The following is a 22,983-nucleotide window of genomic DNA, read 5'->3' as shown; positions in this document are numbered from 1 at the left end:
GGAGTTGGGAGTACAAGCGGGAGGGTTGGAGATGAGGGAATAGGCGGGGGAGTTGTACCGAGAGGATTGGGAGACAGATTGCTAGGAGGCAGGCTAGGAAGAGGATGCTCATTGCTACCAAAACTGGGGGCGGCGCGGGCGGTAGGTTGGTGTGAGTCTGGTGTGTGTGTGTGGGCGCGCGTAGGTGTGTGGTTCGTTGTGTAGACAGTTGTCGTGAGGAGGTGTAGTGTAGATTGTTTAGGTTTCGTGTAGTGATAACTCAGAGGGCGTCGGGGTGAAAGAGATATGTCGCTCGATATAATTTGAGGTGAGGTGAGATAGTCCACACGTGAGGTTTGTGACGTCCTTGCCCTTGAAGACGGGGCCACGTGCTGTGGTGGCTCGCGACTGCCATATCGCAGCCTCGATGCGTCTGGCATTTTTCCCCAAAAACTCGAGCTTCCTTAAGCGCGTCTCAGCTCTCCAACTCACCCCAGTCTCTCTCATCTTGCCATCCAAAACTCTTGCATACTCGCGTAGAACCCGATATAAGTATATCAGCACGACCTCGGGTCCCAACACCTCCCCAGTTCGCATCAGTAGCCTTCCGCGCCATGTCAACATGATCATCGTCTTCGTGCTTAGCTGCCTAGCGATCGCTTCATGCGCGTGTTCTTGATCATATGGCTCGCTTCCGGCCTGTGAACCACGCTAGGCAACCACTGGCAGTGACCCCTTCTCGTCTTCCACGTGGCACGCACTACATTCTCCCTAGGTCGGGATGAGCATCTTCATCGGCTACTTAGCAAATCGAGGATCAGAAATGTCTGAGATATAGACATGTAGATGTCGCGGGTTGTGTCTGCGCATGCGGCCGGGTAAATGCTATGGCATAGTCGGGAAGTGTTTCATGTGCGTTGCGATGGGCAGGTGGGAGAGCTGAGGGGATGCCATTGTGCCGGTCGTGCGAGGGAAGTGTTTGGCTAAACCGAGGTAGAGTGTAGAGTACAGTGTCGTAGCTGGAGTGCATTGGGTGCAATGAGAGGGTCGTCGTATTGTTCTTGGCGGAGTGCAGCATCTCGATCACGCGACCGTGAAGGGAATGTGATACTGGCATGGGTATACGAAGTAGTACAATGTTAGTCTACCACACCGACTTCCATTACTCTATATACGGCGCTCTTGAAGGATGAGTTCTAGTCTTCCATCTTGTCATCGTCCGCTTCATCGTATTCGACTTCCGCTGTATCGCCCTCTTCATACCCACCACCCTCACCATCCTCGTCTTCACTGTCCGACCCAGAGCCTTCGCTCTCGCCCTCACTCCCAGGATCAAAGTCATCATCCTCTTCCTCGTCGTCTTCTTGATCCTGCAACTCCCTCTCTGCCTTCTGCAATTCGCTCTCTTCCTCCTCACCACCAGCCTCTTCCACCGCAGCGCCGTTCTCCTTCTTGCCACCCACCTTATTCACATTGAGCTTCTTTGCGCGTCGGTCCGCGGCCAGACTGGCATCCTGCAAGCCGTGTTTCTGGACGTATTCGTTTATGCCGGCGAAATCTGCTTGATCGAGCATGCTGAATTCGATGTCCCCGCTGTTGGGCGTGGTGAAGACGACGTTGAAGGTGTTGCGCAGTACGTTGGTGTAGGATATGCTCTCTATAGAGGCGAAGTCGAAGAAGGCGAGGGGCTTTTTGAAGCCGTAGAGGATGCCTACCGAGGTGAAGAATAGGTAGCCTGGAGTGTGTTAGCTGAGGTTCGATTGTGAGATTTGCGTGCAACGTACCCTCCTTGCTTCCCCTATGCGCCTTGACGTGATATGCCTTCTCGCCCTTCCTGTGGCTTTCTGGTACTGCGCTCGCAAACTCGTCGGCGTCAGGGAAGATGACCTCCTTTCCGGTGCCTGCTTGTATTAAGCAATGGTGTATCGCCTCAGCCATGGGTGTTGGCCCTGGGTCTTCGCCTTCAACGATGTTCTTCCCTGTCGCCTCCTCGAAGGTCCATACAATTGGCTCTGGGGGTGAGCCCTTCATTTCTTCTGGCAAAGGCGCCACTCCATCGCCGTGCACTGGTATAATGACGAAATGATGCTGCTTCTTCGCCTTCTCGGGTATAGGCAGGCAGAAGACCTGGTCGACGTCCTTCCACGCGATGGCAAACTCGACATTGCCGTTTGCGCCAATGGCTCTTATGCCGCCATCCTTCTTGTCAAGTAGCTCGAGGGTGAACTTCTTCCGCTGTGGTATCGCGACACTGACGGCTGGGTAGGTCTTGAATGCTTTCGTTGAAGTGCTCGTGAGACTGCCTCCTGTTTTTGATGCGCCGTTTTGTGGGGCAACGCTCTCTTCGATCTTGCGCTTCTTTGTCGCTGGCTCAGCGGCGGGTTGCGAGGCTTGATTGAGGATGTATGTCGAAATGTCGCGGAAAAGAGTACTTTGTGTTGGGTTTTGATCTTCGGGCATGTTAGCATGAATCGACTTTAAGAATGGTGTCGCATACCTATCGCGGCGTGCACGCGCTTGCGCAGCTCGTGATTGCTAGCGAAAGCGACATCAATTTCCTGTGGATGGGGAACGGGCGTCGGTGCTGCTGCCGGCGCAGGGGCAGGCGCTGATGGTGCAGGTGGTGCAGGTGCTTGCACGGGTACAATGGGTGCCGATGGCTTGTTGTTGAGCGCTGTAAAAGCCATGGTGGGTTGTAGAGGGAACTTGTTGTTGGTTGAAATGTCTCGTGGACGCGTCGACGGCTGATCGCGACTCCTCGACATTTAGCGCCCAGGGTCTGACATCACCGCCGCTCGCCATCCTTCACCACTGCCACCTCACTCTCCTCTTCACCATCCGCATCTACGGCTGACTAACCACTCTGCTTTCACATGCTGTATGCGCAATACACAATGCACCGATGTCATGTGTCGAATGTGTCCGCCTGCTCGCCAGAGCGTCGCCCTCGACCGAAACCCTCCATGGGCTCTTCCGCTATAGCCTACAGTTTGTACCGTCTCATCTGCCTGGCGATTACTGAACTCGTGGACAATAATAGATACAGGACGCGTCTTCTCGATGCAAATCGTTATGCGGAGGATCGACATAGCGTGCTGGGTATTCCATGCGTGTTCCATGCGAACCATGGACAGATCAACCTCTATCGACTTTGATATCTTGTCAACACCCGCTTCAATCGCCATGAAAACTACGCGAATACCCAAGCGATATCTCTAACACATAATAGCCGGTATTATTGCGACGTGCGAGAACCATCATCGGTGCAGCGGGTGGAGCGTGCGCGTTGCGCATCTCACACACTTCCCGTCGCGACCCATCATGACGACCAATACACGATGAACCGACCGTTTGACACCTGTCAGTTGCATTGCGATTCATCTACAACAGGCCGGAAATGTACTGGACCGTTCAAGCGAATCCTTGACAGCTGCCACGAAGCAGCCCTATGCCGGTAGGATAGCATTGACAGGCCGATATTCTCTCAGCCGACATCATAATCATAGGTAGGAGTAGATGCGGTACGGGCGACTATCCAAGCATTCGTCTCTTGGGACGAATGTCTCGGCGGTGAGCAGATGTTATGTTAATCTTCTGTCTTCTTGACATCAGTCAATTAACGCCTAATACTCTCGCTCGTAGCATACTTACCTTTCTCCACTTCGTCCTTCTGTGAAGGGTAGAAACGGGATTACCGCCAAGATGACGAAAGTCAAATTCACCCTCCCACCGGCAGCCGACAAGGTCACATCGCTCTTCCACACCAAGCACATCAAGGAGGATGATCCACCAGTCTTCAACCAGCCGCTCAATACCAGCTCATGTCCGCACCACCGTATAGCGAGGCTGCTGTACAGCGTCTCCCTCTCAATACTACTCATCATCGCAGTCCCGGTCATTGCCCTCAAGGCATTAACCTATAGCTTCATCGAGGACAATCGCATGACGGGATTTGAATACCAGACGACAAGAAGGAATGGCGACCCCGGCGAGTCCATCATCATGGCCGCTCTACCTCGGATGTTGTACGCAGTACCAGCAAAACTAGCCATCATCGCCGGCACCGTCAGCATATGTCTAGCCGCCGCACATCTTGGATTCGTCGCAACAGATTGGAAAAAGGGCAACAGGGTACGTCTGATCCCACGCAAGACGAAAGATGAGATCCAACTAATGCCTCTCCAGACGCAATCATACGCCTTCCGTCGCAACATAATGTTCCTCCACATCACCAACGCCATCCTCATCCTCTTCGCCCTCGTCTCCATCTACGTAACCCACAAAAACACCTCCCACTTCCGCGAAGGCTTCGTCAACTTCCGCGCCTCGCGCATGAACGACACTACCTCCACCTCCACCTCCACCCAACAATCCCCGTCCTTCTTCCGCTACAACTTCGGTACCTTTGATCTCGAAACCTGGGCTTGCGAGCTCGCGGGTGTTGAAGGTGCTGGTATGGTCAGGGAAGACTACGGCATGCAATGTGGGATTGAGATCGCTGGAAGGGCGGTCATGGTGCCTTTTGTGGTTGTCGCATGGGGGGTTGCGGCGATTGGGCTTTGGGGGTTCGTGGGGGGTGGACGGAGGGGCCCGGATGGGGAGAGGATGAAGACTGATGAGGTGGGATTGGAGATGGGGAAGATGAATGCTACGGATGATTGAGCGTCATTCCATCCTCTCTTACGACTCTGAGGGTATGGCGGCGTCTGGTCATTCTCGGCATTTTCTGGCGTTCTGGTATGTTCGCATCTTTCTCGGTAATGTTTTCTTCTTCTTTTCCTTACCTCGCGCATACACGACAGCGATGATACCCTCTATTCACTTTTCACCTCTTGTTATAACTTCGCGCTGAGCCCTTTTGCTGGTCAAAGGTCCCATCTCTTCTTTTCCCGGTTGTTTGGATCAAACGTCGCCAAGTGCTGGGGCGTTTCATATTTTATCTTATTGCATGGCATGGCATGGCATGGCATAATGATCATTTTGATATACACCACCACTTCATCTTATTGTTACCTTGCGCGAGATCTTTTCGACTAGAGTGGTTGGCTGTGCCTCATCTGGCTCGCTTGGAGAGATATGGGAGAACCTTTTGTCGCACTCATTCCTCACGCGATTTGCTCGACCTGTCAGCCGACTGAATAAAGACTAGGTGGCAACTTCTTTTCTTAAGTTGGCGCTATTGCTCATTCGATGAGAATTGAGCAGATGGGTGTGGTGTGGAATTCGGGAGTCGTGAGTGGCTCCTCGGCGATGGCTCATTGATACCTTGCGCTGAAGGCTTCCATCACACTCCACCGCGATGCTGTCTTCCAATCACCATCAGAACACCACAGCGTGTACGCTCATCATGTTTTCAAAGCAGATACAGGACAAACTCGATTGATTTGGAAAAGAGATCAGTATCAAGAGTAAGTAGACAAACCCACGCCACACTCCGTCCCAGTCCAGTACTCCGTCCCAGTCCCAGACTCCTACCCACGCGAAAAGCAGTGTACCCAAGCTCTCCCCATTAACAGAGAACCATAGAGTACCGATGAAAGAAGAACGCCATTATCAAACCCTTCCGCCCATGTCAACCTAGGAAAACCCCGAACAAGTCTGCAGCCTACATCAACATGTAAGCATGCAAAGTAGGTGACCCAACGTCGATGTAGACTCCCGGCCCATTCAGCAGCCGTCAACTCCGAGCTCCACCCGCCACATCCCAGAGATCTCACTCCATACCCGCCGCCGCATACGTAGCGATCGAAGCGTAACTACCCGTCAAAAGCACTGCCGTCTCAGTAGGCGTACCAAGACTCGGCATCTCAACGGATATCTCTCGCCCGTTGACCCACACATCATCGGTGAACATCTTGGTCACCACATTGCCAGTCCCACTTGCAGCCGCACTTCCACCTCCACCTCCACCTCCGGCTCCGGTCGGCGTACCAGCTAAAGAACTCAACGGGTTAGCTGTCTGGCTCATGCGGCCCTTGATCGTGGTCGTTCTCGTAGCGACAGGTCCTGGGAAGCAATGGATGCCGTGTTGGCCGTTCTTGCCATTTCCGCCGCACACACATGATTGTCGTTTGTCGTGCATCTTGAGCCATGCTTTGAAGGCTTTCATGGCTTCGTTGTCGGGTTTCTTCTTGTCTTGGGTGTCGGGGGAGGTGCCGTTACCTGGAGCGTTGATATCGTCGGGGGTCTTGTCGTTGCCTGGGTTCGTGCCGTCGGTCGAGGTCTTGTCGTTGCCTGGGGTTGTACCGTTGCCTTTGGGGTTCTCCTGGATGAAGTCCTCATACTCGTCATCGTCCGGACCGACCTCTTCTCGGTCCCATTCCGCGTCTTCCTTCGCCTTGGCCTCTTCATCATCTTCATCATCATCGATGACATCGCAGATGTCATGGGCGGATTGCTCAACGCACTTGTTGTCGCCGGGATCGCAGCCGTACTCGCCTTTTCGGACAGAGGAGTCGATGGTGTAGTTGAAGTGTGATTCCTGGATCTCGTAAACGACATCCACGATACAGTACGGCCCGTTGCATGCGCCTTGCGACGTTATGTTCTTGGGCGTGTTCTTCGGATAGCGTGTTTCTTCGTGAAGTCGTTGCGTGGTAACTTGCATGATGGGCTCTCGAGTGGGTGTTGGAGCCTGCGTTGGTTCGCAACCTGGTGGTACAGATGATGAGCTTGTCGAGTTCGATTTAGGCTGAGTAAGCTGTTTGGGTCCCAGCGGATGCGATTTGTGATGGTTGGGGTCACAGCCGCCAAACCAGGCTTTCTTCATATGCTTCGGTGGTTTCTCCTCGTCGTCAACTTCTAGCAATGCCTTCCAACTAGTGTCCATTCTTTCACAGTCGTGGCACTTCTTGCCGAAGTTGTCGAAGTTGTACAAGCCGCTGTCTTTGATGAAGTGCTTGGTGGCTGCCATTGTCCAGTTGGTGGGTGCAGCCCACGACGCTGCATATGTGTGGTTCATGGGATCGCATTGGCAAGGCGCGTTCTGGTTGTCCGTGCTGCCGGTGCTAGAGATGGCTTCGCCGAGCCAGCTGTAACATACTGCAATGTCGAAGCCGTCGGGCGCGTTTCCGTAATCATCCAGATACTTCACCTGGCCTGGAAACTGGGTAGAGTTTGAGCCTGATGAACTCGTCATATTCGCGTCCGGTGGTCCTTGGCCATCCAGATTCACCGGTTCCGGGGCAGTCACATTCTGCATCTGATCGTTGTTGACTGATGGGCAAGATGCTGAACCTGTGGAGTTCCTGTCGTGTTCCTCCTTCCTACGGTTGGGCCAATAGACCTCGTCTTTCCAAAGAGCAGCTCGGACCACGTCGCTAGCGAAGAGTCCGTGGAAGCCTTCTTCACTGGTAAGATACTCCCACCCGGGTGGACTACGCGTCTTTTTATCCTTGTAGTTCGTCATTGCGTACACCCAGTACGACCTGTCAGGGCGTTCATCAAGACAGATCTTGTTCTCGGCTGGTCCACGGTCGTCTTGGTCGCAGTTGCCGCCTTCTTTAGCCCAGCTCGCGACGACATATACGCCTTCCGTTTTCCACAGAGCGCTTATGATAGTTGCGTAAGACTTCATTCCGATCACGTAGTCGACATAGGCTCGGAAGTGGACGTTGGCGCCGTGGAAGAAATCCTTGGCGAAGAGATCGATGAGATCGTGGCCATTACGACTCTTGAAGCCTAGCGCAAGGATTCGCATTCCATCCCGGGCTTCGTCGATGGCGTTGGAATCGATATCGGCAAGTGCTGCACGCACGGCTTCTAGGGTTTTGTCATACCCTTTCCTTCTTTATGTTAGCACTTGCGTCGTCAAACGTACAGTCTGCGCAGCTTACAAATCCTTCTTGTGGTCAATCTTTTTGACCACCTCTTTGGTCAAAGCTTGCGAACCTAGCCAGCCCCCACTGGTGATGGTCCATAACTCTACTTCGTGTTAGTTCAATCTTTTGCTTTCGAAGCTATAACTTACTCTGAAAGTTCTCGATCGATTTTGGCATAAGCAGGCCATATGGCTCCCCAGGTGTACCATCATCGTGCGGTTTCGGCATCCTCCGACTTGCGAAATATTTGAACCCCGTATATTTCGAGACGCTTGGCCATCTTTTGGCGGTCCATGCTAAGCCCCGCTGCCACCTCGTAGCCAGTCTGTTGAGCCTAGAGAAGCCGTAAATCCAATTTGTGATTACATCGGGTCTGTAGTTCAACATGTTGGCGCCTGTGGTAAATAGTTGAAAGACGGCTGTAATAATTCCGAAGGCCAACTCCATGGCGGCTAGTGCCTTCTTCTTCTTCTCGTCCTTCTTGACCGCGGCGTCTTGTTGTTCGTCTGCATACGTGAACCACCTCGTGAGGGCATCGATGTCTTCGAGAATGTGCCTGTAATGGTCCTGGATGGCTTCGTGGGTGATGTGGAAGGAATGGTCGAGACCTGAGACGAACTCGAAGAACAACATGACTGCGCGTTGTTTCGCAAGACTGTGCTTTGCACCAATGTCCTTGCAGCTTGGAGACTGTTCATGGCGTTAGCGTGAGCTGGATTGCAAATTGAATGTAGACTGCTTACTGTGCACATACCCGCGCCATCACAGAGCATGCTACTGGGTGGTAGGTTCGGAGCGTAGCGTTTCGCCAGGAAGGCAGGAAAAGTGATCTCGTCATCCGCAAGTCTCCGCCAATTCTTCTGCAGAGTCTTATACTCCTTCATGCGACTCCTCAAGAAGGCACTGTCATGATATCGATGTTCTTCCCACAGTTCTTCGGTGATCCTTGGTAGGTGTGGGCAATCGTTCTTCCAAACGTACTCATTGGGTCCCTTGTACTTGCAATAGGGATTAACAGTACATTCAGTGTCAAAGTAATCTCCGTCCAGTACTGGATTCTGCGAGGTTGCATTCGAAGTGAGATTCTTTGCGGTCGCATTCAACCGAATGACGCTTGCAGATGCTCGAACAACGTCGAAGATGTGGAAGGCGGCGTAGATCCACGCGTAGAGTCGCATACTAACGGGGGTATGATTGTACTTCAAGAATTGGAAAGGTGTTGTTTGGTGATGAAGGGAACTGCGACCAGTGTAGACAAAGTATAGCTCTTAGTACTCTTGTGAGAGCAAGATCGGATGCAACGCTCGGTAACAACGATCGCCAGTATCACACATGGCAAATCTCTCAACTAAGGGTATTCTCTAATCTCATGTCACAGATCACTACGACTTTCGTTCGGCCATGGGCTACCGTCGCCCATACTCAGACATGGCTTCTTTCTCGAAGCTCTGTGTGGTCAGAGTGAGCAGGGACATGACTTTCGAACACGTGAATTGCATGTCCCCCGCCGAGATCTGTACGTCACATTGACTACTGTAAGACATAGGAAATCCATGGGGCGAACGTACGATGGGGTAGCTAGCTTGCCGTGACATGACAAGATGTCACCCAACCCAGAGCTGCTAGTGTGTATTGCGAAGTTCATCCACTCTTTTTGACTGATAACTGGATTATGAACCAATAGTTTACCCACATTTCTGAGTTCTGTGCCATCTATGATGGGAACGCAAAAAGATAACTCTCGCCCTGACGTGTTTGGCTTCTCAGGGTACACAAGTCCTTACACGTTCAAATTATCTCAATCGCTGTTCCAAGGTTGTTGAATAACCCTGAACAGCGGAATCTACAACTCCGGCACTGTCATGGACTGCAGTACTTCAATGTGGCGCTGGATTGATGTACAGCAAAACCTCAGAAGCATGATTGTGCGATCTGTCCGCTGTCTTGTGACGGTCTCCGGCCTCATCACGGACGCAAGGTTAAGAAACGCAGTAAAGTTACAAGTCCACCGGCTAGACGTGTCATAATTGTGGCTTTCATACCTAGGTAACTGCTTCAATCGCTCGTTGTGGACACTTCCCTGCTTTTGCATTGATGCAATAACCCGTATCTTGTTGAGGTCAATCGGTCATCCGAACGGAGATTGTTTGACTTCTTCAATACATCACGACAACAAAGACCCTGATCGGTATCGGACAACAGAACACATGGTTTCATTCGCAGATTATTACCAGTAGAATGCTCGGGGTCGAACATACTGGACCCGCGACCAAAAGAATGCGAACCCGTGCTTGACCTCAGTGGCTGACATGCGTCTTCGAAGAAATTGTTGGGAAAGACGTTGACCGGTGAACACGGAGCAGTTCATGGTTATGAGCAGTACATGTCTATCCGACCCGTGTTCGTACCTCAAGGGCCGCGAAATGGGATCTCTAGGTGTGGAACGCACCACGTATATAAAGCGAAGATAGTCTGGCCATGAGTGATTTCCGCATCACACACTTCCCATTCGATCTTCTACACACTCCACCATCTCAACAGTTTCCAGCCCCTGATAACATTCCACCATCTCCACCACTTCTGACATCTGCACCGAAGTCTCAGCAATATCACTTGCGTACCTTACGATGATCCCAACACACTTCCTTGCAGTGGCGTTTGGTAGCCTTGTCGCTACCGCCGCCATCATTCCGATTGCACCCACGACGGCAAGTGAGGTATGTCTCCAAACCTCACTCTATGGTTGTCCCAATCTGACTTATCCTCCAGCACCCTGCTATCGCTGCAGCCAACGTCATCAGCTCCACGATCGCTTCTTCTCCACGGCAGATCGTCCAACGCGGTTCTAAGGATGATGAAGAGACAGACCTGGACAACCTCGCTGATCACACCTTCATCGTTGGCTCTCAGGACCCGCGCCCCGCGGATAAGAAGTACAGCGAGTACCCTTTGCTCCAGAAGCTCCAGGAGTGCAACAGGAGACTTGGCTCTGACCCTGCGATGATCGAGGGCCAATCACTGATTGGCAACACCACCCTCCTGGAAGTCCGCTACTCACAGTGCAACCGCGCTCTTTTGGACTGTGCTACAACCGCTATGACCGAGGCAGACGCACTTCTGAACGGATGGCCTGGTTGGGACGACGAGGCCAGGCCTGTCCTCAGAACCCACTCGCTCCAAATCTGCACCAACCGGTGCGTTCGAACGGGTGCCATGGACAACCGCATCGTTTCCGAAAATTCTGGCATGACCAGGGATCAATTCAAGAAGCTTGGGACGGTTGCATTTTGCAACGTCGAAGTCATCAAATGCTTCGAAACTTGTGAGGTTGCATACGACGGGGTTATGGGGGTATGGAACGCGCGCAACCCCGATGAGTGAGCCATTGGTTCAGCTCTATCCCTGGCTGCTTTGGCGATATCTCGGCCTGGGAAGCTCTCTTGCGGTGAAAGAGGGCGGCTTTGAGACGGTTTGATTGTACTTCTGCTCCTTCTCTATCTGACTTTACTTGTATTCATTACATAGCTCTTGTTGTTTGTAGTCAATATACCCCACGCTCATTCAAAATCAGCTTTGCCTTGCATGCTTGATCCACTTCGCGTACCTCGTGGTAGCACCTCATTCAAGGAAAATCCGAACACCCTGGAGCCTACGTTAACGCTAGATCACTAGCTTTGTCTGTTTCTGGGTTGATGTAGGCTGCAGAAGCGCGGATGATTAACCTCAACCTCAAAACTACGTTGACATCAACTACCAAATCGTCGACCCAAACACTGGTTCAGCATCTCGGGTCGATCTCCAGGCTCTGGTATCTGATGCGCCGTCTCTATTACAGATCCTAGGTCATGACCCGCGGTCCGCTGATCTTGACGTAGCTGCTACACCTCAACGAGCAACGAGTAGACTCCACACTGCGTCAGTATCATGCCGCGACATGAAGGCTTGCGGTTATGTTGCGACATAGCTTGCTGTCCCGACCACATCAGCGTATGAACAATCCGAACAGGCCTGGAGCCTACATCGACATTGTATCACCTACTTTGCATGTTTCCATGATGATGTAGGCCCCAGACCCGTTCAGTGTTTTTCTTGTACGAGGTCCGATTCTGCTTTTGCAGATCCGTCCTGCCATCCTTGGTTCAGGGGCGCCATTTGCTTTTGCGGTCGCCTCCACTCTTCCCCTGTTGAGCAACAATGCACCCCGCAAACTGACAAAAGACCAGCGAAGCTAGAAGCCTCTGAAACCGTACCTGCATCCCAAGATGGCTATGCATGCTATCCGCCGCGGGAAAGGCTTGCTTGCCTCAAGTGGGCCCCCTGAGGAGATCATGGCGATCACCCGCATTGAGGTGTCGCATCCAGAACGCCTTTATCATGATTGTAGGGGCTCTGCTGTTGCGCAGGGCTGGCTGGGTGTGTGAGGGTCGCGCGGGATCGGGATGTGATGAGCGGTCATGACGATGTGTTGAGCTGCGATGTCGGGCCGGCGACTGACCTTGATATGCTATCAATTTCTCATGACTATAGCATGATGCAGATGCGGATCGCGACGTCTTTGTACTTGCAGCCGAGGGCCTCCCGCAACGAATGCATAACTCGGTTTGTTGTGACGGGACAAGCAAGTGGCGAGGCGACGATATGCCATTCACATGATGCGTATTTCTGAGCACGTCAGCGATCCCGTCACGCTAGAGCTAAGGCCCACTTGCTTTTCCGTCCTCTTCTCATCGCCAACATCCTCCACCAGCTTTTCTGAGTGCCTGAGACGTCACTCCGCGTCATGCTCCATCATCTGCATCAAATTCACTTTGGAAAGAAATGCTCACAGCCCTCTGACATGTTGCCTGATGTGTCTCGGCAGAACTCAATGATCTCGCACCGCCGGTCGGCTCCCCAGCGTAATCACCGACCTGATATGGCTGACTTTGCATAACATTGCACACAACACGAGGGTCGCTGCAATGCACACATGCAGCATGATGAAGCTACCCACCTCTGACAGCTCAGGGTCTACCCGGTACATATTAATAGACGCCATCGGACGCGCACGAAAAGCTCTGTGGCGTGAAGCCAAGTTGTGCAACATCGGTGGTTTTGAAACTGGCGCGCCGATGCTTTTGATGGCTGTGGGTGGTGTGGGAGAAGCATGTCGCATTCGCCAGAGGTAATCGCCGTCTGACTGCACCGTTGCGCCTCATGGTCGTGCTGCGGATGCGACTGCGGAATATTTCTTGGTCTGTTAGATGTGTTACTGAGATGTGCTTCTTGTTTGGACTGTTCATGCAACGTTCATGCAAAGAATCGACGTCTGTCTATGACTATATTACTCTTCACCCCTATAGCTCATATCCGTATATCTCTGCATATTGTTACCGTCTCGTTTCTTTGGACCTCTCGTACGTTCGGCTGCAAGCAACAAATCGGGCTTCAGCGCACGCACCCAATATATCCGGATTGATACCTAAGGCTTACTCTCGACACTGGGAACATCATGGCGGCGCCTCCTCCGTCTATATCGAAGTACCGAGGGGCACGCCCCGCCGCGCTATCCATCATTGGATCTATATCATCACGCCCATCTACACAAGCTACACAATCCACACATGAGCTCAGATGGCACGCTCGCACCAACTCGGAAGAGCGCAGCTTGATCTCTGATATTCTCCAAGATCTGGCTGACAACTGCGAGACTGCTTTCGATCGAGCAACCGACCAAGCGCGGTTAGGCACGGCCTCATATATCTCTTACAACGCACAAGGACAAGACCTCGCCAAAGATCTCGCCCAGTCACAACCATACTCGCAGAGGCGGGATTGCGCTACCTCCTACACAACCAACAACCTACGAGAAGATCTACAAGAAATCAGACCTTACCTCCGGGCAAGCACTCTAATGGCACTAGAAGGCATATTGCGGCTGAATGAAGCCAACGAGGCTAATGCAGCCAACCCAGCTTTCCGCCGGAACACAATAAGACGGGTTTCAACATCCGAGGATGGCGATCACGTACCAGTCATAATGGACCCATATGACGATACAAATTATTCCAGTCCCACAAGCTTCAAGTTCGACGACGAGAGCATCATGGACGGACCTCTCAGCCCTGCAATGGGCAAATACCCAGACCGAAACTACCGCAGGAGTAATCTCCGGGATGCGCATTCGATGAGCGACGAACCTTTTGATGAGCCACCGACCGTTTACGACATCGAACGACAAAGAGGAGCGCCTAAGGCGCCCTCTCCATACCCATCCACTGCGAAGACAGCGATCATAATGCTCTCGTTGTACATCTCCATCTTCCTTGTCGCTCTTGACCGAACCATCATTGGTCCAGCGATCCCTGCCATCACGAACGAGTTTAGCAGCATTGGCGATATCGGATGGTACGGTAGCGCATACATGCTCACAGCAGCCGGCTTCATCCTGTTGTACGGTCGCATATACACCTTCTTTCCCACCAAACCAGTCTTCCTATCCGGCATATTCTTATTCGAACTCGGAAGCATCATTTGTGGTGCTGCGCGGAACAGTAACATGCTCATCGTCGGGCGTGCGGTCGCAGGCCTGGGTAGTAGCGGCATCTTCACCGGCGCGATCCTGATCATGTTCAACACTGTGCCGCTGGCTAAGCGACCCATGCTGCAGGGTCTCTTCGGCGCGTGCTTTGGCGTCGCAAGTGTGGCCGGTCCCTTACTAGGCGGTGCGTTCACTAGCAGCAGCGCAACCTGGAGGTCAGTAACACAGTTAACAAATCATATATGAGATGCATGCTAACATGATCCAGATGGTGCTTCTACATCAACCTGCCGCTTGGTGGTTTCACCCTCCTTGTAGTGTGCTTGCTGCTGAAGCTTGATGAAAAGAAGCCGCAACTCAAATCGTGGGGAGAGACGATACGACAACTTGATCCCTTGGGAACCGCATTGTTCCTTCCATCGATTACATGTCTCTTGCTAGCGCTAGAGTGGGGCGCCGCCGACTACCCTTGGACCTCACCGCGGATGGTCATACTTCTTGTCGCCTTCGCAATGCTGCTGATAGCGTTCGTGCTGTGGCAGTATGTCACCAGGCATACTACCGCGACTTTGCCCGCACGCATCATCTTCCAGCGGAGCGTAACGTTCGGTAGCGCATCCCAGTTCTGTGTGGGCGCGACCATGCTCACAGTCTCCATCTACGTTCCTCTCTGGTTCCAGGCCATCAAAGGTGCATCTGCGATGCAATCCGGCATCAACACCATTCCGCTCGTTCTTTCGGTTGTCTTCGGCTCGATCTTGTCTGGAGCTCTGGTACAGCGCATTGGATACTACACTCCTTTCATGATCCTTGGCTCAGGCATGATGGCTATCGGAGCTGGTCTCATTACCACTTGGGAGATGACCACCGATAACGCTATGTGGATTGGAACGCAGATCGTTGTGGGTTTCGGCGTTGGCTGCACCATGCAACATCCCAACATCGCCGTGCAAACGATACTGCCCAAGGAGGATGTTCCAACCGGCACGGCAGTGCTTTCGCTGTTCCAAACACTCGGTGGCGCAGTCTTCACAGCCGTCGGCCAGAATTTGTACATACACAAGTTCTCGTCTGGTCTGGAGCAAATCGGAGGCCTGGACCCTCAAAAGATCCTAGACGCAGGGGCCACCAACCTGACAGGTGGTGTAACTCCAGCCATCAAGGCCCTGATACTGGCAGCTTACAACGACTCGCTGACACATGGGACGTTCTTTGCGGCACTCGTCATAGCCTGCCTTGCGATACCAGCTGCTGTAGGCATGGAGTGGCGAAGCGTCAAAGCAAAGCCAGACACGTCCGTACAGCGACACGATGAGAAGCGGGATCAAAAGCCACAGCAGCCCCGTGGTATCCTGAAAGCTCCAGCCAATGGTGCGGGTCGGCAAGAAGGGAACCAGCCGGCGGTGGCGGAGCCCGCGCCAGCTTTGAAGAAGATGTTCCGCCAAAGTGGTCAGTTTGCTTCGTATTTGACAGCCACCATTAACCCCGACCTCCGTGATCAACTGGGCCCGGGGAAGCAAGTTCGCAGGTGACGAAGCTGGCTCTTCTTTCCCGGAATTAGATTTATGGATGAATGCGAGGTCGTTTAGCGTGTAATGATGATAGGGCGGATACCATATCGCATCGTATCTCTGCCATTAATGCATAATGTATTAGCCATTAGTTCTACATTCCCGTCGTTGTTTGCCTGAAGCTTGTCTTTGGCGCTGCTTCCAAGCGTTCCACGTGTTGTGAGGGGCGAAAATGCGCAAGCTTGCAAGACGTTCCTTGATTTTCGCAAGGTAGCAGACTTCGGGGCCTTTCCGATTCGCAGCTCACCAAAAGGGTAATGCGTAAGCGAAGCCACCAAGCCATGTCGCTGATCATCCCACGTCCAGGACGAGCAATCAAGCAAAGCCGAGATCTGGCGAAGCTTTATTAACCATATGGATGCTTGAGCCCCACTTTTGCGATATCATTTCTGCTTAATCAAGATGATAGACGGTTGGGGTGGGTGTTGCTATCAGGCTCCAACGTGCATCTGCTCCGCCAACACGGGCGCGATTATCGCCGTGAAGCCGCCCTTCTCGCGGTGAAACCACACTTCGGTGGTTTTGGGGGTCGGATAGGTGCGTCATCCGGGCCAGCTCCGAGATTGCGTGTAAACCATTGGTTGTTCGTAAACCTAAAGCTTGCTGACAACCACCACCAGGTCGTACTCAGGCAGGCAGTCTGCTGTGCAATCTGTAAGAACCAACAACAAGACTAGCGAGGCGCATCATATGTTAATGGCGTTGCCAGACGTCTCATCTCGCCGCGCACGGTTCGTCAGCCCACGTATTCCACTCACAGCTGGCGCGAAGGTGGCCGTACTACACGTCAGATGCTCGAACGCAATTAGTGATCCGATCTCACAAAGGACCGAATGCAATGTCGATACCGGATCGCACTTCCCACGGTTCCCCACAGCTGTCGGGCGTCGTAGCATGGTCATACCGCGTAGCTGGGTCGGTCTCAAGTAACGCTCAGCGTTGGGCCGGCCATCGTATAGCAGTTACGAGCTTCCAAACAGATGGTGAGCTGACGCTGATAAGCTCTGGCATGGTGAGAATGAGCCGCAGCTGTACAATGCGGCTCATGTCGGACCTGTTGTTTCGGAGATCATAGAGGAGAGACGAATATGATCGACGCCGCATTTAGACATTGGTGCATGTCTGTATGGCGACGTCCATGGTGTTTTGTATAAGAGCCGATAGACCAGGACACCTTGAAACCCAATCAACACTGGAAGGCTAATTGTTGCCGCTGTTCAACCTTCTCTTCTGCGATAAGAGGTGCAACATCTGGCACCATGGCTTCCCAACACGTTCACATCGTGCTCAGCGTAGCATGGCAAGACGCTGGAGACACGACACGTGCCATCGCGATGGCTATCGCGTTGCGGGATATGTGCCCGTCCAACATCAATCTGCGGATCGACTTCCTATCCTGTGGCGCGCGGTTCGAATATCAAATCACAGACGCTGGCTTCAACATTGTCCCAGCTCAACCACGCGTGAAGGGCATCTCCGTGGCGCATGACCTCGGATGGGACTGGCCCGAGTTCTTCGGTTCAGAAGAAATCGCAAAGTCATTCATCGACGGCCAACTTGCAGCGTTCAAAGAGTTGAAGCCCGATATTGTGTTCCATGGCATGTGGGCTCCGGCGTCTATTGCTGCACGACTCCTGGGTATCCGAACGATCAACTTCCTCCCGGTTCCGTTGCATCCTGGAGCCTTTGCTCATGGCCTGATTCGCGATCTTCCAGATATGATGCCATTGTTCACACGGCTGCCACGACCGGTCCGACAGCGCATGGCATGGTGGGCCAGCGGCTTGATGGTGAACGCTCCCATCTTCCGACAGAAGCGCCTAGGAGCTGCAGCTGCAGCCTGCGGATGGCCAGTCACAGGCCCCATCTCCCTCTTCGACATGAACATGGCCGATCTCAACTTGGTCAACGACCACCCCGTATTCCATCAAGAATATCTGCACCGCCTCCCAAAGAACATCGTCCTCACAGGTCCTTTGTACGCGCGAAACGACTCGAAGCTGGACGAAGACATATCGGCACATCTGACAAAGGGTCCCGGTCCATCGATCCTAATTACAATGGGTAGCTCAGGAACGGAAGAGTTCTTATTCGAAGCGATCAAGGCTCTAAGATTGAATCCTGACGACAACTGGAACGCAGTCGTGCTGGCTTCGAAATCCATATGCGACATCGACAAGGCAATTGAGATCGCTGGCGGAGATGCGCGGCTTCTGGTGACTGATCGGTTCATCCCAGCACCGGCTGCCAATGCGCTCGCCGACCTCATCGTCACGCATGGGGGTCAAGGGACTGTCCAATGCGCCTTGGCTGCAGGGAAGCCTATTGTCGGTGTCGCGCTACAAGTCGAGCAGCAGACCAATCTAGACAACGCCATGAACGCTGGAGCAGGAATCCGCGTGCAAAAGCAGTTCTGGAAGGCCAAGAACATTCGCAGCACGGTGTTGACGGTGCTCAAGGATCCTTCATATGCAGCGAGCGCGCGGATGCTAGCAGAAACGTTGAATTCCATGGACGGCGCAAAGACGGCAGCAGAGGTGATGTGGAAGTTCATTGTCGAGGAACAGACGGAGAAGGTCAAGGTTTAGGTTTGACAAGCAAGTGTGTCATGGTGTCATGATGCTGGCGCGCTAGGTTCGACGGCTGAGAACGCGGCGCGTTTTGGTTGGCCAGATCGTTGTTGCTGACGCCGGGCCGTCCGCGTAGAGACATTTCCCATATCCTGGTGTACTTTGGAGGTTCAAAATTTCTCTTCATAGCAGTGCAACCTGTAGGAGTGCAACGATGACGGTCAAGAACGCGTTGTATCTCGGGTGGAGGAGAGGAGACACGTGAGAAGTATGCCGACGCGTGCCGTGGCGTTAGCGGCTTGGCACGCCCATAGCACTTCCCAAATATGCGGCCGCCCCTGGACGCTCTTCCCATCCTTTTTTCCAGCACTATCTCGCGCGCCTATACTATCGAGGCCTCATGCACATCCTCTCTATTTATGTGCGAACATGCATATCTTGCGAATGCTCTAGAATTCGAGTTACGACCAAGCCCTAAAAGGACTACGAGGGTTCTTCGCGCTGTAACAAGGCCTCGTATCACAGAAACCTCCGCTGTTCGCTGGAGTCCTGCCATGCATACAAATTGTTAGTCATCGCATTTACATAAGCATTGGCCAACACTACTGATACACCGGTCAGCTTGGAGCATTCCTGTCATGGCGAAAGGTTTCTTTAGTGGTGTCTCGGCATTGTCGATGTAATCTCCTGCTAACAAATAACTTAATGCCAGCAAAGGCTTGTCCACCAGCCAGCCGCTCCTTCGGTCTCCACCATTATTCAGAAGAGCCTTTTAATAGTCGTCTCATGTCCCCGCAAACGTCCGTTACGTTCCCCTTCACATATCTGCACAAGTCCGACACGCATGCTGATCTTTCTTTCCTCGCACTCCTTCGTCGACCATAGTCCCAAACCGCGTAGCGCTCTCTCATTGGACTGATCTTTACATATGCAGACGTTGGGACTGAACTCAGTCAACGTGAGATATCGCAGAGTAGTGCACACGAGTAGTTTCTCCAACCTGTACTTCTGCACTATTTTCGCCACGGAGTCTGCTGTTGGCTCATTGACTCTGTACTCGACTCGCGCCAACACACTTGTACACATTCCGATACCGAGGCGCTGGAGCGCTGGGAACTCGTCTATGTGACTGAGCAAAGTTCTGATGTTGTGCATGCCTCCTAATATTAACGATCTTAGGCTGCCAAAAGCGTTGTTGGCTGAGAGAAGCGTAGTAAGTCGATGTATGTTGCGATAGCCTCGGACTTGAACATGGGATTTAACCAGGACGACTGGTGTGATATCTTTCCTGATTGCGGATGATACCTGGGAAATGCATGCTGCGCCGTAGTAAGGTCTCAGGGGGTAGGCTTTAATGTCGGTGTTTCCTCCAGGAACCTTGACAAACATAACGACGTATTTTTCGACTGCACCCCCAAGCACTGCTTCATAGACAATATCTCTTAGCTCTCTTGGAAGTTTGCCAAGATCTCCAAGGCCAGTGACGGGTGCTTCGGTGGGCGCGAGATCATTCTTGTCTCTAGAATTGAGGAAGATTGCGATGCTACCCATGATCTTGGCCGAGTAAGAAATTGAGACCAGTGGTTGTCAGTTCAGCGCATTCTCATAGTCGGTGCGGACTCATAAGCGCAGGGAGTCATACGTCACGTCAAAGTGACGTGCAGGTCAGTGCTGTTGGTTTCACTATACCTATCGCAATTACTAGGGTTACTGAGGGAAACAAGAAGGATGGTTTGCTGCCTAAACACCATGATCGAGGTAGAAAAGGCAACCGTGCACTCCAAATTCACTCGACGAAGTATCCCTGGAGGTCTAGCCCGAGTATTAGATCTTGGCTAACGCGACTATGCACGAGGGAGACTTCAACGAAGATCCTTTCTCATCTCCATCGCCTACCCAACGTCCGATGGAACAAGCTGCATCTACTCGATCTCGCCGAGCGCAATCCACCCCCGGCTATTCATTGCCTGCACCGCCTCCAGCGACCCCTAGCGACTCTTTCGAGGCGACCCATACTCTAGAAAGCAGCCCACTCTCTCATATGACCCCCCTACCGGCCTCTGGTCTGTGGCAATGGACAGCCCAAATGGAAGGTCGACCCACGTCTCTACCAATGTTACCGTTCACGACCCGAGGATTTCGCAACCCCGATGCGGTTCCGGCTTTCCATCGCTTTGAGACAACCATCTCAGCAAATCTCTCCTTCGGCATTCGATTCATGTGCGACGACTACGAGCATTCAGGGGCGAACTTCGGTCTAGCTGCGCTTCAGATCCTACTTACACAGCTTACCGGTACCGACGACTTCGTGATCGGCCTGGGTCGAGCTTTGAAGGGCAAGGGCGATTCTATGCCAGTGCGTTTCAAGGGCGACGCGCAACACACCTCGAACCAACTCTTGGAGCAGACTAAGGCGACCATGGACGTGTCTAGACGGTATCTTCATGTACCAGTCAAGAACTTGTTATCCGAGTTGAACATCTCGAAGCAGACACTTCTCCATCAAGTCACCTTCGACTGGATTGCTCGTGGAAGTCCTACCTCTCCGACTACCGATATGTACTTCGAGTATGCTCAAGACCTCGTCTTAATTGTACGCGAAGACCTCGACCGCAACCTAGTCGTATTCGTTGGCCTGGACGAGAAGACGTATGACAAAGAACATGCTGAAGTGGTGGCGGATATGTACATCCAAGCAATGACGCAAATGGTTGCTCAGAGCCAGACTACTAGTGTCATCGATATGGACCTTGTACCCCAAGAAGAGCGTGAGCAAGGTATGGCGCACGGCGCCGGACCTGAGCACCAAGTCTCCTTTAGCAGCGTCCTCGAGAGGCTTCAAGAGATGGCAACCACGACTCCCGATCGTGTCGCTGTAAAAAACGAACAAAACCAAAAGATTACCTACGTCAACCTCATACGTCGCGCGGTCGCCATGTCTTCCGATCTGAAGAAGCACGAAGTCGGTCGTGGTACTCCTGTGTGCGTGCTTGGTCCACCAACCATCGATCTTCTTTGCAGTATCATCGCGATATGGTGCGCTGGCGGTGTCTACGTTCCGATAGATTACCGCCTGTCCGTTGATGACAATCTTCCTTTCGCTAAGAACTCCGACACTATGTTTTGCATCGTCAGCACGCCAGATCTAGTTGACTACGCACTGAAACTCCAACTTGGTACCGTGTTCTTCTGCGGCGACATGGTCTTCACGAAAGGTTTCGACAACATCGAGGAGCCGCTACCAGACGATCTTGCTGTGGGACTGCATCTTCCGTCGTCCGATGGTCTGCCAAAAGGCGTCGTTTTGACACACGAGAATTTGAAGGTGCTTGTGGCTTCCACTGCCTACTACTTCGAAGACGAGAAGCCGATCGTACTGCAGCACAGCAACTGGACATCGGAGTTATCGCTCTTCCAAATCTTGTTCGCCCTAACGTCTGGAGGCACACTCTTCCTAGCCGCAGACTCATCTCCCGCCAATGTGACCAAAGTCATGGTGCACCAGAAGATCACCACTACTATTGCTACACCCTCCGACTACTCACTTTGGTTCCAACATCCTCGTCACATGCTCAAGGATTGCAAATCTTGGAAATTCGCGTTGAGTGGCGGAGAAAACATCTCATCGAGCGTTGTTCGCAACTTCACTGAGCTTCAACTCGACAACCTGGAGCTTGCAAGCTTCTATGGAGCGACTGAGACGACAATCTCTTCCTCCATGAGCTTTGTCGACTACAAGGCGTACGCGGGCAACAAAGAAGGCCAGCTCATCCCTGTGGGAACCGCGTTGCCGAACAACCACATCTGGGTAGGCGACCATCTGGGCAGACCACTTCCTGTAGCTTGGACTGGTGATATCTGGGTCGCTGGTCCGGGTGTTGGGCCATGCTACTTTGGCTCTAAGGCCGACGACCATCGTTTCCAGAAATATCCTGGAACTGGTGTGAAGTGTTTTCGGACAGGAGACTGGGGTTTCATCAACGATACTGGGGTACTTTTCGTTACCTCGCGACGCTTGGACGAGTCAACCGCGCAAGTGGGTGGTTTTCACATCGAGCTAGGAGATGTCTCGCGGACAATTGTTGACCAGGCCAAAGGGAGAGTGGTGGAAGCGGCCGTGGTTCTCCACAGCAACGAAGAGCAGGAAGAACCGCAGATCCTGGCTGTTGTTGTCATGACCGGGACACTCAACGCTGCATCGCGCCGGTATCTGCTGAAGTTGCTTCGAGGTCTCAATCTTCCCGCTTACATGCGTCCGACCCGCGCCGTGATATGGCAGCAGCTGCCACGCACGTCCGGAGGAAAGATTGATCGTCGTGCCGTGATGGCAACTGCGATACCAGATACCGACATTATCCGGGTCATGTAACCGATGAGCTTCCTCGATGAATGAGTCATAAGGGCGTTTGGGTTCTATGCAAGCGTTGGATATTCTGCATGTGTGGGAAAAAGGTGCGATTCATAGAGGCATGTATCTAGAAACCTCAACACCTTTGTATCGTTAGCCAGAGAAGCAATGTGAC

The 22,983-nt window shown here is 52.6% G+C and overlaps 7 protein-coding genes across 7 annotated transcripts; 5 read left to right on the top strand and 2 right to left on the bottom strand.

Moving 5' to 3' along the window:
• Positions 1-1,175: 1,175 nt before the first annotated feature.
• J4E88_000988 (uncharacterized protein) lies at positions 1,176-2,666 on the bottom strand (the record flags this gene model as incomplete). Its single annotated transcript, XM_049394660.1, has 3 exons — positions 1,176-1,714; positions 1,764-2,429; positions 2,477-2,666. 3 exons carry the CDS (start codon positions 2,664-2,666, stop codon positions 1,176-1,178), a joined length of 1,395 nt encoding a protein of 464 aa, XP_049260489.1.
• Positions 2,667-3,681: 1,015 nt separating this feature from the next.
• Positions 3,682-4,641, top strand: J4E88_000987 (uncharacterized protein; the record flags this gene model as incomplete). The annotated part of the gene is made up of 1 exon (XM_049394659.1): positions 3,682-4,641. One exon carries the CDS (start codon positions 3,682-3,684, stop codon positions 4,639-4,641), a length of 960 nt encoding a protein of 319 aa, XP_049260488.1.
• A 1,051-nt stretch (positions 4,642-5,692) lies between these two features.
• Positions 5,693-8,977, bottom strand: J4E88_000986 (uncharacterized protein; the record flags this gene model as incomplete). The annotated part of the gene is made up of 4 exons (XM_049394658.1): positions 5,693-7,763; positions 7,815-7,902; positions 7,949-8,489; positions 8,543-8,977. The coding sequence occupies 4 exons, from the start codon at positions 8,975-8,977 to the stop codon at positions 5,693-5,695; spliced, it is 3,135 nt and encodes a 1,044-aa protein (XP_049260487.1).
• Positions 8,978-10,426: 1,449 nt separating this feature from the next.
• Positions 10,427-11,180, top strand: J4E88_000985 (uncharacterized protein; the record flags this gene model as incomplete). The annotated part of the gene is made up of 2 exons (XM_049394657.1): positions 10,427-10,516; positions 10,569-11,180. 2 exons carry the CDS (start codon positions 10,427-10,429, stop codon positions 11,178-11,180), a joined length of 702 nt encoding a protein of 233 aa, XP_049260486.1.
• Positions 11,181-13,290: 2,110 nt separating this feature from the next.
• Positions 13,291-15,851, top strand: J4E88_000984 (uncharacterized protein; the record flags this gene model as incomplete). Its single annotated transcript, XM_049394656.1, has 2 exons — positions 13,291-14,534; positions 14,588-15,851. The coding sequence occupies 2 exons, from the start codon at positions 13,291-13,293 to the stop codon at positions 15,849-15,851; spliced, it is 2,508 nt and encodes an 835-aa protein (XP_049260485.1).
• Positions 15,852-17,149: 1,298 nt separating this feature from the next.
• On the top strand, positions 17,150-18,478 carry J4E88_000983 (uncharacterized protein; the record flags this gene model as incomplete). Its single annotated transcript, XM_049394655.1, has 1 exon — positions 17,150-18,478. The coding sequence occupies one exon, from the start codon at positions 17,150-17,152 to the stop codon at positions 18,476-18,478; it is 1,329 nt and encodes a 442-aa protein (XP_049260484.1).
• A 2,068-nt stretch (positions 18,479-20,546) lies between these two features.
• On the top strand, positions 20,547-22,829 carry J4E88_000982 (uncharacterized protein; the record flags this gene model as incomplete). Its single annotated transcript, XM_049394654.1, has 2 exons — positions 20,547-20,553; positions 20,596-22,829. The coding sequence occupies 2 exons, from the start codon at positions 20,547-20,549 to the stop codon at positions 22,827-22,829; spliced, it is 2,241 nt and encodes a 746-aa protein (XP_049260483.1).
• Positions 22,830-22,983: the final 154 nt, after the last annotated feature.

Source organism: Alternaria novae-zelandiae (assembly GCF_023758075.1).
Source record: "Alternaria novae-zelandiae strain BMP 2774 chromosome Unknown scaffold_1, whole genome shotgun sequence".
Taxonomy (NCBI): Eukaryota; Fungi; Ascomycota; class Dothideomycetes; order Pleosporales; family Pleosporaceae; genus Alternaria; species Alternaria novae-zelandiae.
This window is presented reverse-complemented; position numbering and strand designations above follow the sequence as displayed.